This window comes from Pogona vitticeps, chromosome 1 (assembly GCF_051106095.1).
Source record: "Pogona vitticeps strain Pit_001003342236 chromosome 1, PviZW2.1, whole genome shotgun sequence".
Classification (NCBI taxonomy): domain Eukaryota; kingdom Metazoa; phylum Chordata; class Lepidosauria; order Squamata; family Agamidae; genus Pogona; species Pogona vitticeps.
In genome coordinates this window covers 71,448,394-71,462,974 of record NC_135783.1, presented here as the reverse complement: position 1 = coordinate 71,462,974, position 14,581 = coordinate 71,448,394, and the positions used below count along the sequence as shown (strand labels likewise).

The window sequence follows — 14,581 nt, the reverse complement described above, 5'->3', positions numbered from 1 at the left end:
GACTGCACCATGATGATCCTTTATATGCATCTGGATTGTAGCTAGTCCTGAGTCTTGCACAAAATGTGTTATATTGGACAGTGAGATAGAATCCTGCATTACGGCAGAGGCTTTGGATTAGATTCCCACCCCCCCAAGTGTATCTGATTTCCTTCTCCACCTTTTGAGAAAGGCGTTGAAATGGCTAACACATTTTATTTATTTATTTATTTATTTATTTATTCATTCATTCATTTATTCATTCATTCATTCATTCATTCATTCATTCATATCTCACCTATCTGGTCTTGCGGCCACTCTAGGCATAGTAATGTGGCATAGTAGATGGCGTGATGGACTAGGACTCAGGAGGTTGGGGTTCAAATCCCTGCTCAGCCTTGGGAACTCACTGGGGATATAGAACTGGTAAAACTACTTCTTAAACTTCTCATTTACCTTGAAAGCCCTATTAGGGTTGCTATAAAACAGTTTTCACTTAATGAAACATGGCAAAGAACGAAACAATAAATTCCTGAAACAATCCATAAATATGACAAAATCAGAATAAAGCAACATAACAGGATAGTAGTGATATACCAGCAGCCTTTACATAGGGTGGAAAAGACTTCCACCCATCAAAATAGTAGTGGGGGGATGAATAAACCAGCCTTCAACAGTCTTTGGGAAGGGGTTAAGTGGCAGGATCCCTAGAGCAGTGGTGGTCCGCTTGCATACACATGAGCCTACCTAGAGCTTCAGGTTGGTCCCTGAAGCCCTGCTCATACACCTCACCCCACAGTTTATTACACACTGAGGCTTTTCAATAATGGCTTCATATTTGAAATGTTCCTTCTATCACCCCATCATCTTCACTGGGTTAATAAGTTGCCTCTTTTGTTCTGCTTTGACATAAAGATATGTGGTGAGTTGGATTTTCTATTCCTTTAGACACCTGGTTCTTGTATTGATTGGAATATAATTGGAATATTTTGTGTATCTCTTTTAATTATTTATGTGAGGTGTATTAGAGAACACATTGCCCTGAAAGATAATATTATATATTATCTAAATAATTGTTATATCAAAAATTATCAAAATGAATGAACTGGTGTAGGCTGAATTTCCTTGGAAAGGTATTTCGCAGCTCTGATGTTGATGAAGCCCTGCTTCAGAAGGAGGTTGTGTCAGGTACATTGTAATCTGATATCCGAGACATAAATGTTTCCTTCTACTTTTGCCTGTCATTAACTCACCCCCCCTAGAGCTGACACATCTTTGAATTAGGATTGCTCAGTTCATCTTTCTCCCCTCTGGCATTTTGTTTTCATCAATGGATAGATAAATAGCAGTGCTAAGAAATTACAAAGTTTTGCCCTTTTTGCTATGGCGGATGTAGACAAAAAAAAAAAGTTCTAATGATTGCTTCAGAAGTTTAGGGGAACAAAGAAGCTTTTCTAAGCCTTTTCCGAGTGAAAACTCTGGACTTCAACTTAGACCTTGCAAGCTGAGATGAACTAATAACATAAGACCATTGTCTTTACATCCACAGCCAATTATGTTGGGGGAACAAACACATCCTTGACATCATAAGAAAAAGGCCTCACTGTTTATCTCTTTAATAACCATTTTCAAGGGAAATTAATGTTACTTTGTCCTTTATGCTGAACAATAATTGGATTGTGTCTTTCAATTATAGCTGGACAAATGCCAAGATATTGAAATGCTTCTAAATATTAGATTTTCTTGTCCAAAAATTAGATTTGATTGGCATCGTCTATGTAAGATTTCTTCATTTAAAACTTTATTACATAGAAAGATGCTTTCAGCATAAGAACCCAACTTAAATTATTTCTAAAAGGGTCACCAGTAAAGAGGTACAACTCCTTGTGCAGTGTAGAAGACAGACCATAACCATATTACTTGCTCGTTTGACTTACCTGGGATGATTTTCTGCAATGTGTTTGAATTCAGCATCCCAGTTTGGTCTTCCATAGAAGGTTTTCTGTCTCAAGCCAGTAATTACATCCACTTTTTCATCATAATGTAATGCAATATGGGTCGCCTATATTATAGTGAACAAAAAGGTCATTATTTTGGAATCAACAAATTGTAACATCTCATTAGAATCAACAGGAAATGCTATAATGCTTTCATTAAAAAGCAGTGTTGATTAACTGGGAAAATGCAGATGTTATATAAGCCTATTTTTAAAGAGGAATCGGCACTGAGTTCCCTGACCCTCTTCTCCATGGCAACACTGGAGAAATCACTTCACTTAAAGCTATACTTCTTTGAAAGATTGATTTACCAATACTTTTTGTTTTACATTTATCTCATGCTTCCATGGCATATAGCTTTTGATTCAACAGCTTTAGCACTGAAGTTGTTTAGGACCATATCAATATGAATGCAGCAATCATTTCATTTAAAGCTACCATCTTCAGAGGCAGGATTTCCCCCAATTTCGCCTGTTTATTTAGCTGTTCATGTTTTATTGGTTTGTTGGCTGTTTTCATCTATTTTGTTTTTGGGTGGAGTGAAAGGGGAGGGAAGGGGTTATGCTATATTGTAAGACTGGCCAGAGCAGTGGCTTTCAATTAAATGGGGCAGTATGTAAATGCAAGAAATAAAATAAATAAAACGTTATTCTACATGCTTTTACTACTTCCAATGCATAAAACTGTTGATCCAAAGATCCAAACTGAACAACCAAAATAGGACTAAAATATTTTATCAATATACCTACCAGTAGAGCATAACATTTGTTTGAACTGTCAACTGATGCAGCTCTAGACTTATTGTAGAAAACACAAACAAACAAACAAACAAACTGCAAAGGAAGGTTTTGTTATTCTAATGGAACTTCAAAGGAATAGGAAGGAAAAAGCAAGAGTGTTCTCTTCTGTACCGTGCTTCACTGTACAGTATACATCTTCTTGATTTCAATCCTCCAGACATGCCCAACAATGTAGCAGAAGAACCAAAACAATTGTTCCCATGATACAATTCCAAGCCCCTCTCCCCCCAGAAAAGTGAGAGGAAACAGAGTAATAACAACAACAAATGGAGAACTGGGGGCTGAACAAAATGTGCTGGATATTCATACAAAAAGATCAGACCTACTTGGCTTTAGCAATAATGTTGTCTGATCATTGAAGAATATATATCAACATGAGAGGAACATGGGACAAATACAACCAATGCTTATAATTCTTAAAATTCCATTTAAAAAGCAGCAGCTTTCATAGTTAAACACAATCATACAATTTTGGGGTGGGGGAGGCAGCACACTTTGTAGCAATGCGAGAACCCATTTTGATAGCACCAGAAAAATCTTGCTACCCATTAAAGGGAAGAATGGTGTGGTTCCTTGCCTTTGCATAGCAGCAGACAAGCATAGTTTTATATCCTTGTAACATGTCTTAATCTAGATCCAATACAATCAATCTCGATCATAGGAACATGTTCATACATCATGATGGGGTATATTTGCATATGCAAGGGATGTCACAATTTATGGAAGTCCCATCTTAAGTTATGTAATGAGTGAACCACAGTGCTATCATTGACTTCAAAGTGTTAATGCTTACATATAAGGCCCTAAACGGTTTAGGACCTCGATACTTGGCGGAACGCCTGCTCCCACCTAGATCTATTCGGATCACCCGCGCAAGCCAGGAGGTGAGGCTGCGGAGCCTAACGCCGAGGGAGGCCCGGAAGGAAAGAACACGAAACCGGGCCTTCTCGGCGGTGGCTCCTCGCCTCTGGAATAGCCTTCCTCCGGCAATTCGTGCGGCCCCTACGCTGGGCACCTTTAAGAGCTAACTAAAGACATGGTTGTACGTTCAGGCCTTCCCTCCTGTCAATACTTAATTTCTTTTTTCCTTATTTATTTTTTGTTATAATTATTGTATGTTCCCACAGTTTGTTTGTTAAATCTTTGTGGTTTATTGTATTTTTTGTATATTCTATGGTTAATTGTATATTTTATTGTAAGCCGCCCAGAGTGGTTGACCAGACCAGATGGGCGGGATATAAATCAAATAAATAAATAAATAAATATCATGTAGACTTCCACTATCGTCAAGCAGATCCAGAGGGGTAGCCAACTAAATGGATTAGACAAGGTCAACAACCAATGATGGTGGGCATTTTCCAGTGTCTCCCTGACACACTCCCTTTTCTCTTCTCCCCCCTCCCCATATTATTCCTCCCTTTACTCTATTCCCAGTTTCCCAGCAATGCCTCCTAGCCTTGCTTCAATCTTACACAGATTTTTAAGTACACTGCTGCACCCACAGTGGACTGGTTTGAGAGTGTAATTAGACTTTGTAATTAGACAACTGGATGACAACCCAACACCATCTTTAAATTAGTCTGAAGGGAGATGTCAGTGCCTCCCAGTTTGCCAGCAACACAGCAATACATATCCTTTCCCTTGGCAGGAAGTTCATCAAAACAGTCAGTAGCAATTGACATATTAGTGGCAGAAATATTCTGTACCATCAAGAAATATTTGGTGATGGCAAAACCTGTTATTGAGCGGACTAGCAGTAAGCTGAGCAGGGCCAGTGCAAGGGTCAAAATAGATGATATAGTTAGCATGTCATTAAAAGCAGCGATATTCGTATTCATATCCCTGGGGATATGAATATGAATATTGGCACCACAGGTGCCTGGAAAGCCCAGCCCTTCCCCCAGAACTGGCTGGTCCACTCATTGGTTGCCACGTGGTACACACAGCCAGCATCATTCCCATCATGCCAATTGCAGAAGTAGCCTGGCCTGCACTTCCCGGCAGAGCCAACCGCTCAACAGCTGAGTGGGGAGACTCATCATCCTGCCTCCTTCCTCAGGTGGTCAGCTGCACAAGGAGGCAAGGAAGCACTGGCCAGGCTACTTCTGCCATTGGTGGATTGGCCAGTTCTGGAGGGAGGGATTGGACTTTCCAGGCCCCTGAGGTGCTGATATTTGTATTCATATCCCCAGGGATATGAATATGAATATCCCATCTCCGATGTCTGTTTTTCTAGCAGGAGATTGCCTCTACCTCTATATTGTAAAATAGCTTGCTTTTGTTTTGTGATTAGTCAAAGGGAGTTCATTTGCAAGTCTGATTGCTATGACACAGAACTTTGAAGAAATTGTGTGTAAACGTTGTAAAAGCAGGACTTCCATGTGTCTTTTGACTTGGGATTTGACCTGAAGTTATTTTGCTGTCTGATGTTAAGTATAATATATTGCCCCATCCCTTCTCCATATGCAGAATCCCAAAGGATTGGAAATTGAATCTTACTTCAGCAAGGGCAATAGGACAGTGACGTCCTCTGTACCAGAGTGTGGCAAGTGGGTCACAAGACACCTCGCTGCTATTCATCATCTCCTACCATTTCCTGTCTGGCATAGTTATTCCATTTTGTCTAATGATAGCACTGGCAATAGGGAAGAGAAGGTTGGGAGGAGGGGAAAAAAGTGACCTGGAAAGAGAACAATTGGAGAACAATTGAGAGTGGAATATTCCTGCAGCTACTAAAAAAGCCTTGGCATCAAATGGTTTATCTGGGACTCTGTGGCACTCAAAACAAATACTTGCAAAAGACAAATGTAACTACTATTTGCTTTAAGGAAGCCATGCTTTATGCGATGTAAGCATTCATTTGATTACAGTTCCTTAGGCTGCAATCCTGAAAAGTAAGATTCAGTAACTCAGTCCCATAAGATTTCATTTGTACCTGACTTTCATCCCAGCTGGTAAGAAATATGTGATAGCTTAGAAAATGGGCTTTCCCTTTCTGAGCCATTTGTGCTTCCAGCAAGCACAGGAGATCAGCAAACCACTCAAAGGCAGATGGATCTCGGCAAATCCAATAGAAATAAACCTGTCAAGGGAAAGTAAAACAATTCAACAAAGTACAAGCTTTCATCGGGCGTCCTCTATGGCTCTTAAATTATTTATTTGGAGATAAGTGGCTAATCTTATCGCTGGCTACTGCGCTCAGGTGTAAATTTATATTTGATTTTCTACCTAGCATTGACAGTGCAGAGTTTTGAAAAACACTCCAGCAACTTGTTCATACACAGTTTTAATAGATTTTTTAAAAAAGAAAATTCACAAAGACAACCTCTAAGGAACTATGAGATGGAGACAGTTTCAGATGTAAACCACTTCTGCTAATATAATGCCATCAATGATTTAGGCCAGGGAAATGTCATTGGAATATCTACCAAGCCCTAATAATGGGGCTGGGCTTAGGCTTTTGAAATAACAACTATAATAATTTATGTAGCACTGTTTCAATTTTCAGTCCAAATCACATCCACTGTCTCAGTAATTCTTATAACAATACTGTGAGATTGATTTATATTTATCCCCATATTGTAAATGGGAAGAATAGTGGCTTACTTAGGGCCGCTTAATTAGTTATTGCTGAGGTGAAATTAAAATGAGATGCTTCCTGGACCTCATCTCTCATTTTTAGCCACTCTAAAGCAGCATTTATGTTTAATTATCACATTGAGTTCATGTGCAATCATCCTGAAATCTCTATGAGTAAAATGGGAGTTTGACAGTGCAATCCTGTATACACATCTATTCAGAAATAAACATGTTAAGCATGTGTACTTGTGTATACGATAACACTATAACATACTTACTTAGAAATAAGTAGCTAATTTTATAGCGGGCTACTATGTTTGGGGGTAAATTTATATTTTATTAATATAATCTGCATTGTGACAAGGAATCCAGATAGCTTTGCTTGAGGCATTATTACTGATAGGGGAACTGTATTTCCTGAGTACTTAATAGTGAAATAATTTGTTGTTTCACTGAGGCCTTGCAGGTGTATTGTGGCCCACAAAGTTCAGTAGATGGCAGGTCACTTACATAGTGTGTGCTGCATGTTTGGAGGCACATCAGAAACCAAAGGGTCACCATAGCATTATCCAAAACTAGGAATAATCAGCAGTAGGTAGCCTTTGCCATGGCAGCAATGGCTTGATTCAAGATGCCAAAAATAAATAGAGTTTTAGCTGGGAGACAGGTAGCTGTTCTGAGGACAAACATCACAATTATTTGTGGAGATGATCCCCACTGCCACCAAACAAGCAGGAAGTATAACAGCATCTTTAAAATGAAACTCAGAAGCAAAATAGGCCTTACCTTTTCCAGCCTCAGTTCTGTGTTTAGTTTACAGCACTTATGCCAAATTGATTTCAGAATGGATGCAAAAGGAGTGACCCCAATTCCTGCAGCAATGCATACGCTGATTTGATATTGAAACACGTCTGTTGCCGCAGCTCCAAAGGGCCCGTCCACAGCCAGCCTGCAATGAGATTTAAACTAATAGTGTTAAGTTCGTAACTACTATGGTTTTATCTGCAATTTTTTTTGTACATCAGTTCTACTGTCATCACATTTATCTAAGTCATTTTAACAGACATATTCTTGTAGCCGCTATATGTAATTAGAAGAAGAGCAGGAAAGCCAATTTAAAAATAAAAAAATAATGTAAGTTAAAATACAAAATATATGTGGGCCTCCATTTTCTAAAACGATGATTCATTTTAGGGGATAATTTTAATGAGTTGATCTTTTATATTCCGAATGTATTTATCACAGCATGAGAGAGCAAGAGCGGGAGGCCTCAGTATTTATTTAACCACACAATTGAAATGTTAAGGATTTGGGAAAATCTGATTAGTCACTTTATTGCATGGCCAAATGTAGTGGGAACATTTGCGTGTTTAATTGTGGCTCACTTAAAAAAATCTTTGTTTATAAAGTATTCTCTTCTATTGTGTGCACATGAAGGCACAGAGAAACTGATTTAATTCTGAAATTTTTAAATTAGTTTGAATACTTCTGGCTGTTATGGGAGAGGAGTGAAAAATATCAGGAGGACAGGATTAAGTACATTGGCATTTAACCCTAAATTCAGTAAATATGTGAAAGTGTCCAAGATAAAGGGGATTTCAAGGGGAAGCAAATGTGCTCCATTCAGGGATAGAAATGGGATAGAAAAGCAGGTCAGTCAGCATACAATTGATTTGAATATGGATATACATGCACATAATAATCCCAGTCTTGCACCATGGGAAAGTTAATTCTTCAGAGTACAACTCCCAGAACCTCTAAAACAGAATGGATTCTATTCTAGTGGCTGAAATCCTGTTGGGTCTACTCTAATAACAAGGAAGTCACAACTAGATTAGGGCCAGATGAATCAAAGGAATTTATGGAGGAGTTAATTCATCAAATTCTCACTGATTCACTGGGCCTACTTGTCTGTGACTTATTATCCTAAGCAGCAGGATATCAGTTCTATTATATCAGATTATGTTAGATTATATTGAAATTAAATTATTCTAAAATTAAGGTTTGCTGCCTGGGAGCTTCTGAAAGTTTTAGTCCAAACTCCAAAATCATAAATTTTTCCAACTGCGCTTTTCGATGAGGACAAGGATCCACATCCTCACCTAGAACCACTGGCCATTGCATGGGGCTATACATTTTGCCACTTGAGTTGTAGAACAGGATGATGTCCTCCCATTCCCTGCACAAAAGGGAACCAGCCTGATAGTTCAACACTGACAATGGTTGAGAATTCTCCATTCGCTCTGATGGCATTAGGCTAAGGCAGGCAGCAGGTTACTTTAGAGTCTAAAGTGTTTTGCCTGGTGCTTTTGAAAACTGTAGCTGCCTTACTCTGCCTGTTGTTAGGACAGGTCCTGCTTTAGACTAGTACACAACTGGAGCAGGACTGACTGTTCCATTCCTAATAGTATCTTTAAATATTAAAAGATGTTTCCTGATTGATGACTAATTGATTTATTAATGCAAACATAGGCTGACTTTTTAAATATAAGACCTCAAGTATCAAAATTCAGCTTTCGGGAACAGAGGAAGTGCCTCTGCATCTTACATCCATAGTAGAGGATCATCCTTTCAAACTATCTCTATTATCTGTCGGTTTAAAATCCTTTAACCTTCCACTGCAAGGTCAGTTAAATAATGTCTACCAGATTTGGGCTCACTCCTTTAAAGTTCTGCAAACTTCACATGCATCAAGTCATATATGCAAAAGGGGCCTCCACAAGCGTCCCTTGGGGTTCTCATGTCCCCAATGTGAGCTACACCAAGGAAGAAAAACTTCAGACCACTCAGCCCTGAACCAGTTGCACATTTCAGAGTTCCTTGTCTGAAACAAAGATTTCTCATGCTTATCAAAGCCAGGCCCAGGGCTGCAACAGTGAGTCTTCCACATCCTGCTTTTTTCTGGTACCTAAATTTTTTAGGAGAGAGAGAGGAGATAGTATCTGCCTGAAAACTTTGCTTCTCACACTTTTGTACCATCAGCTGGGGGATGAGGTGTGGTAAGGTGAAGTGGTGAAGTTTACTTAGTAGCTTTACTTAGGTTCCAACTTATTTCCAATAATTAATGCATAGTTTAAGCTTAAATAAAAATTTAAACTGAGTTATGTTCCTGTTATCCGAGAAAACTAACTTACTGATTTCTAGCTGTTATTGTTAATCTCTGGTCACTCATTACAAAATCCAGAAGTATCATAGAATCATAGAGAAGTGAAGTTTCTCCACCTTAGTAAAGTGGTGGAGAGGGTGGTGGCAGACCAGCTTCAGACGCTTCTGGATGAAACCAATGCCCTGGACCCGTTTCAGTCGGGCTTCAGGCCATGCTATGGTACAGAAACAGCACTGGTCGCACTGTTGGATGACCTGTTGAGGGAGGCCAATAGGGCAATATGTCCTTGTTGGTCCTCCTCGACATCTCAGCCACCTTCGATACCATCAACCACGGTATCCTCCTGGGGAGGCTCTCTGAGTTGGGAATCGGTGGCCTGGCACTTGCCTGGCTCCGATCCTTCTTGGAAGACTGTCCCCAGAGAGTACAACTGGGTGAGAATGTCTCGGCCCCATGGAGCCTCAATTGTGGGGTTCCGCAGGGGTCAATCATCTCTCCAATGCTGTTTAATATCTACATGAGGCCGCTGGGTGGGATCATCAGGGGATGTGGGGCATCGTGTCACCAGTATGCTGATGAGACACAGCTCTACATCTCCTTTTCACCTACTTCAGTGGATGCCGTTCCATCCCTTCAGCGCTGCCTGGAGACTGTACTGGAATGGATGCAGGTGAATGGGTTAAGGCTGAACCCGGACAAGACAAAGGTCTTGAGGATGGGCAGTCCCTCCGTCAGCGGTTTGGGTGACTCCCTTTATTTTGGGGGGACGACCGTCACCACAAAGACCGAGGTTCGCAGCTTGGGGATACATCTGAACCCAGCACTTACCATGGAAACCCATATTTTCATCTATGGCGGATTGCCCAGCTGTGACCATATCTTGATGGGGGGGGGCTCTCACTACTCTAGTCCTCGCGATCGTAATCTTGAGGTTAGACCATTGTAATGCACTCTACGTGGGGCTGCCTTTGAGACTGATGCGGAAACTTCAAATGGCGCAAAATGCAGCAGCCAGGCTTCTTAGTGGGGTGAGAAAATATCAACATATCTCCCTGGCTGCTCTGCACTGGTTGCCCATCCATTTCCGCATTGATTTCAAAGTATTGATGATGACGTACAAAGCCCTAAACGGTTTGGGACTTCGATACTTGGCAGATCATCTTCTCCCACCCAGGTCTACCCGTATCACTCGACAAAGCCAGCAGGGATGGCTGAGGGGCCTTATGCTGGGAGAGGCCCAGAAGGACAAAACAAGAAACCGGGCCTTCTCGGCGGTGGCCCCTCGGCTATGGAATATCCTTCCAACGGAAATCCATATGTCTCCCTTGCTGGGTGTTTTCAAAGGCCATTTAAAAACCTGGCTCTTTAGGCAGGTGTTCCCTCCAGTCTGATTTTCTGTTTCTTAACTATCCCATCTTGACAATGTATATAGACTTTAGCTATTTAGTTAGTAGGTTTTATTATGAATGTTATTTTATCGTGTTTTATTACTCGTGTGAGCCGCCCCGAGTAGACTTTGTCTAGAGGGTTGGGGTATAAGTTCAATAAAAGGAAAGGAAAGGAAAGTTGGAAGGGACCTACAAGGCCATCAAGTCCAACCCCCTGCTCAATGCAGGAATGCAATCAAAGCATATCTGCCAGGTAATTTTCTTTTTTCTTGAATGCCTCCAATGTTGGAGCACACACCAACTCCCGAGGTAACTGGTTCCACTGTTCTACTGCTCTAACAGTTAGGATGTTTTTCATAATATTCAACCAAAATCTGTCTTCCTTTAACATGAGCCCATTGTTGTGTGTCCTGCATTCTGGGATGATTGAGAACAGATCCAGTCCCTCCTCTGTATGACAGCCTTTCAGATATTTGAAAAGTGCCATCATATCACCCATCAGCCTTCTTTTCTCAAGGCTAAATATGCCCAGTTCTTTCATCCTTTCCTCATAAAACTTGGTTTCCAGCCCCCTGATAATCTTTGTTGCCCTCCTCTGAACTTGTTTCAATTTGTTAGCATTCTTCTTGAAGTGTGTTGTCCAGAAGTGGACACAATACTCAAGGCCTAACTAGTGCTGAATAGAGGGGGACTAGCACCTTGCAGGATTTGGAAACTATACTTCTATTAATGTAGCCTAAAATAGCATTTACGTTTTTTGTAACCACATCGTACTGTTGGCTCATATTTAGTTTGTGATCTACGACAATTTCAGGATCTTTCTTGCTTGTAGTATTGCTGAGCCAGGTATCCCCCATCTTGTAACTGTGTATTTGGTATCTCTTTCATAGGTGTATAACTTGGCCCTTATCCCTGTTGAATTTCATTCTGTTGTTTTCAGCCCAGTGCTCCATCTTATCAAGGTCATTTTGAATTTTGTTTCTGTCTTCTAGAGTACTGTATTAGCTACAGTGGTGCCTCACTATGACAGTTTTTTTCACTAGACATTGACTTTTTGCGATTGCTATAGCAATTTGCAAAACAGTGATTCCTATGGGGGAATTTCGCAAACTGATTTTCGCTAGACAACGATTTTGACAGCTCCCTCTGCGCTCGCAAAATGGGTGTTTTTGGGACCTAAGCTTTGCAAGACAGCTATTTAAACAGCTGACTGGTGGTTCACAAAGCGGCTTTCCTATGGCTGATCTTCGCTAGACAATGACGATTCTTCCCTATTGGAACGCATTCAATAGGTTTCAATGCATTCCAATAGGAAATGCTTTTCGCTAGACAATGATTTCGCTAAACAGCGATTTCAGTGGAACGGATTATCATCGTCTAGTGATGCACCACTGTATTTTGTCTAGTTTGGTATCAATTGTCTAATTTAGTATTGAACAGCACCAGGCCCAGGACTGAGCCTTGGAGTACCCCACTTGTTCTCTCCTCCCAGTTAGAGAAAGATCCATTAATCATCACCCTCTGAGTACGATTCTGTAGCCAATTGTGCATCCACCTGACACTTCCAGCCCACACCTAGTTAGCTTTTCTGGAAGATTTATCATGATATCATGGGGCATTTTGTCAAAAGCTTTGCTGAAGTCAAGATATACTACATCTACAGCATTCCCTCTGTCTATCAGTATGTTTATGTCCACTGTTGCTTTGTTCACATGATCATTGCAGTGCCTGAAGAGGAAAGGTTTCTGCTCATATGTCAGCTCTCAATGAAAACAAGAATTATGGAGATGCTCAGTTTTTACTAACACCGAGGCCAACACATGAGAAGCAATCTCTTTTCTTCAGACTTTTCAGTCATCATGCAAGCAAAGCAGCAAACCTCCAGATTCAGTTATGTCCAATTAATGCTTCAATAGTCACCAGCCTTTCCACAAAACCTGCTCCCTGACCATTTTAACAGGAAATGTTGGATCTGGTTTTGAATATGGGAAACAGTACCACACAGAGTAGTAATAATAATAACTAATAATAATTAATTAAAAACATATATCTCCTAGTACCTAGAGCAGCATCAAACTTTAGCCCCAGTTAGGTATTACTTAAATAAATCTTCCAGGCAAGAGGGAATGCTAGCTGTGCCTCCTCACACCATCCCTCTCCAGTTTATAGAGAGTGACTACACAAAAGGTAGGCCTAGCACATTCTTCTCCTGAGGTTTTTTGCTTTAACTGCTTTAATTGAGGTTTGAGTGGGGCTTTTAAGGTCTCCTCACAGTTTTGGACCCCAAACTGAAATCTAATATGGTCTGCCACCACTGAGGCCATACAGGTGTCCCTCTTAAAAAGGCAATACACAATACCTGGGACCCTCCTTTGGTGAAAGACCAAGTGTTTTACTACTGAAGTAGACTCCCGCACTGCTCATCAAAATGATGTTGCTCATTTAAGTGATTCTTAAGCACCTTTTAAACATGTGGGCTGCTCTCCAGTTCAGAAGCATCCCAAGGTCAGTGGGATACGAGCAGCTGTTACTAATTTTGTGCCTCACAGCAGGACAGGTGTTAGCATCACCATCTTACAAGCAGATGTGTAAACACCAGCATTTTTTGAACTATCTGTGCATCAGTGTCTGTTGTCCAGTGCCACAGTGAAAAACTGATTGTTGCCCCCAGATGTCCTATTAAACTACAGGCACTATTTATAACACTAAGAATGGATAAAGCAGATTCAGAGCAAAGCAGAAAAAAGTATGCTAATGAGCAGAGAGAAACAGGTCATGGAAAACAGGGAAAAAAATAGAAATGTGTGTTTTCAGACTAGGGATAATCTATTTTTGTGTCTTTCATCCTAGGCTTGTGTACAGGCACTGCAGCATAAATACATTTTTCTGATTTCCAGCTAACTACCCATAGCCCCATGCAGCACAATGTTAAGCATCTGTAGGGAAAAGTGAATCCTACCAAGTTCATTCTGACATAATCCCAGTGTTTGAATTATGGGATTCAAAGAGACAAGCAGCCAATGTTTAACTAAACAGGGGAGGGGGGAGATTCAGTGGGTGGGGCTTCCAGATTTCATTGAAGACCTCCTCACTTCCCCTGTAATTATTAGCACTGCATAGCCATTAGGGACACAACCTCAAACAGGTGCATCACTTTTTGGCTAGATCATGTTCACATCAAATTATGTTAAAATCTCTTCTGAGTAACATAATTTAAGTAGCCTTTTTGAAGGAAAACATTAATATAAGATATGTTCTTCCCCTGTCAGTTAAGACTGCGTATTTTAGTACATCTATAATTATAATTTATACTCTGTTTTGATATGCAAAAAAGCTTCACAAATCTGAAAGTTAATCAAAAACAAAATGACATGTTTGCAACACTGCAATTAGTTTTCGAACCTTGGCAGCTTCCACAGCTCCTTGAAGGTTTTTTCCTCTGCTCCAAAGGCTCTGAAAAGGGCTTCTGTCCAATCGCCAACTGACCTTACATGTACACTAAAGAAGTCATCTTCAGGGGCTGAAGTGAGAGTGAAAGGGTGCCACTCCAGCTGGGATACAGCAGGGCACTGGAGGAAGATGTACTGGCCAGCCTCCATTTTGAAACCCTGTTTTTTCATATGAAGCTCCAGAACTCCCGATGAATGAGACACCACCTAAGTCACAATTGAACAACAAACAGTTTGCTGTATTTGTCCTGTCCAAAGATCAGGCAAAAAAGAGGGATGTATA

The 14,581-nt window shown here is 40.5% G+C and overlaps 1 protein-coding gene across 1 annotated transcript in view; it reads right to left on the bottom strand.

Moving 5' to 3' along the window:
• The window catches only part of NOX3 (NADPH oxidase 3), a 39,434-nt gene that overhangs the window by 2,660 nt on the left and 22,193 nt on the right, over positions 1 to 14,581 (bottom strand). The window contains exons 8-11 of the mRNA XM_020780007.3: positions 14,252 to 14,505; positions 7,142 to 7,304; positions 5,712 to 5,858; positions 1,917 to 2,041 (exon numbers count right to left, since the gene is read on the bottom strand). Coding sequence (XP_020635666.3) covers positions 1,917 to 2,041; positions 5,712 to 5,858; positions 7,142 to 7,304; positions 14,252 to 14,505 — 689 coding nt within the window. The remainder of the gene's footprint in view (positions 1 to 1,916; positions 2,042 to 5,711; positions 5,859 to 7,141; positions 7,305 to 14,251; positions 14,506 to 14,581) is intronic.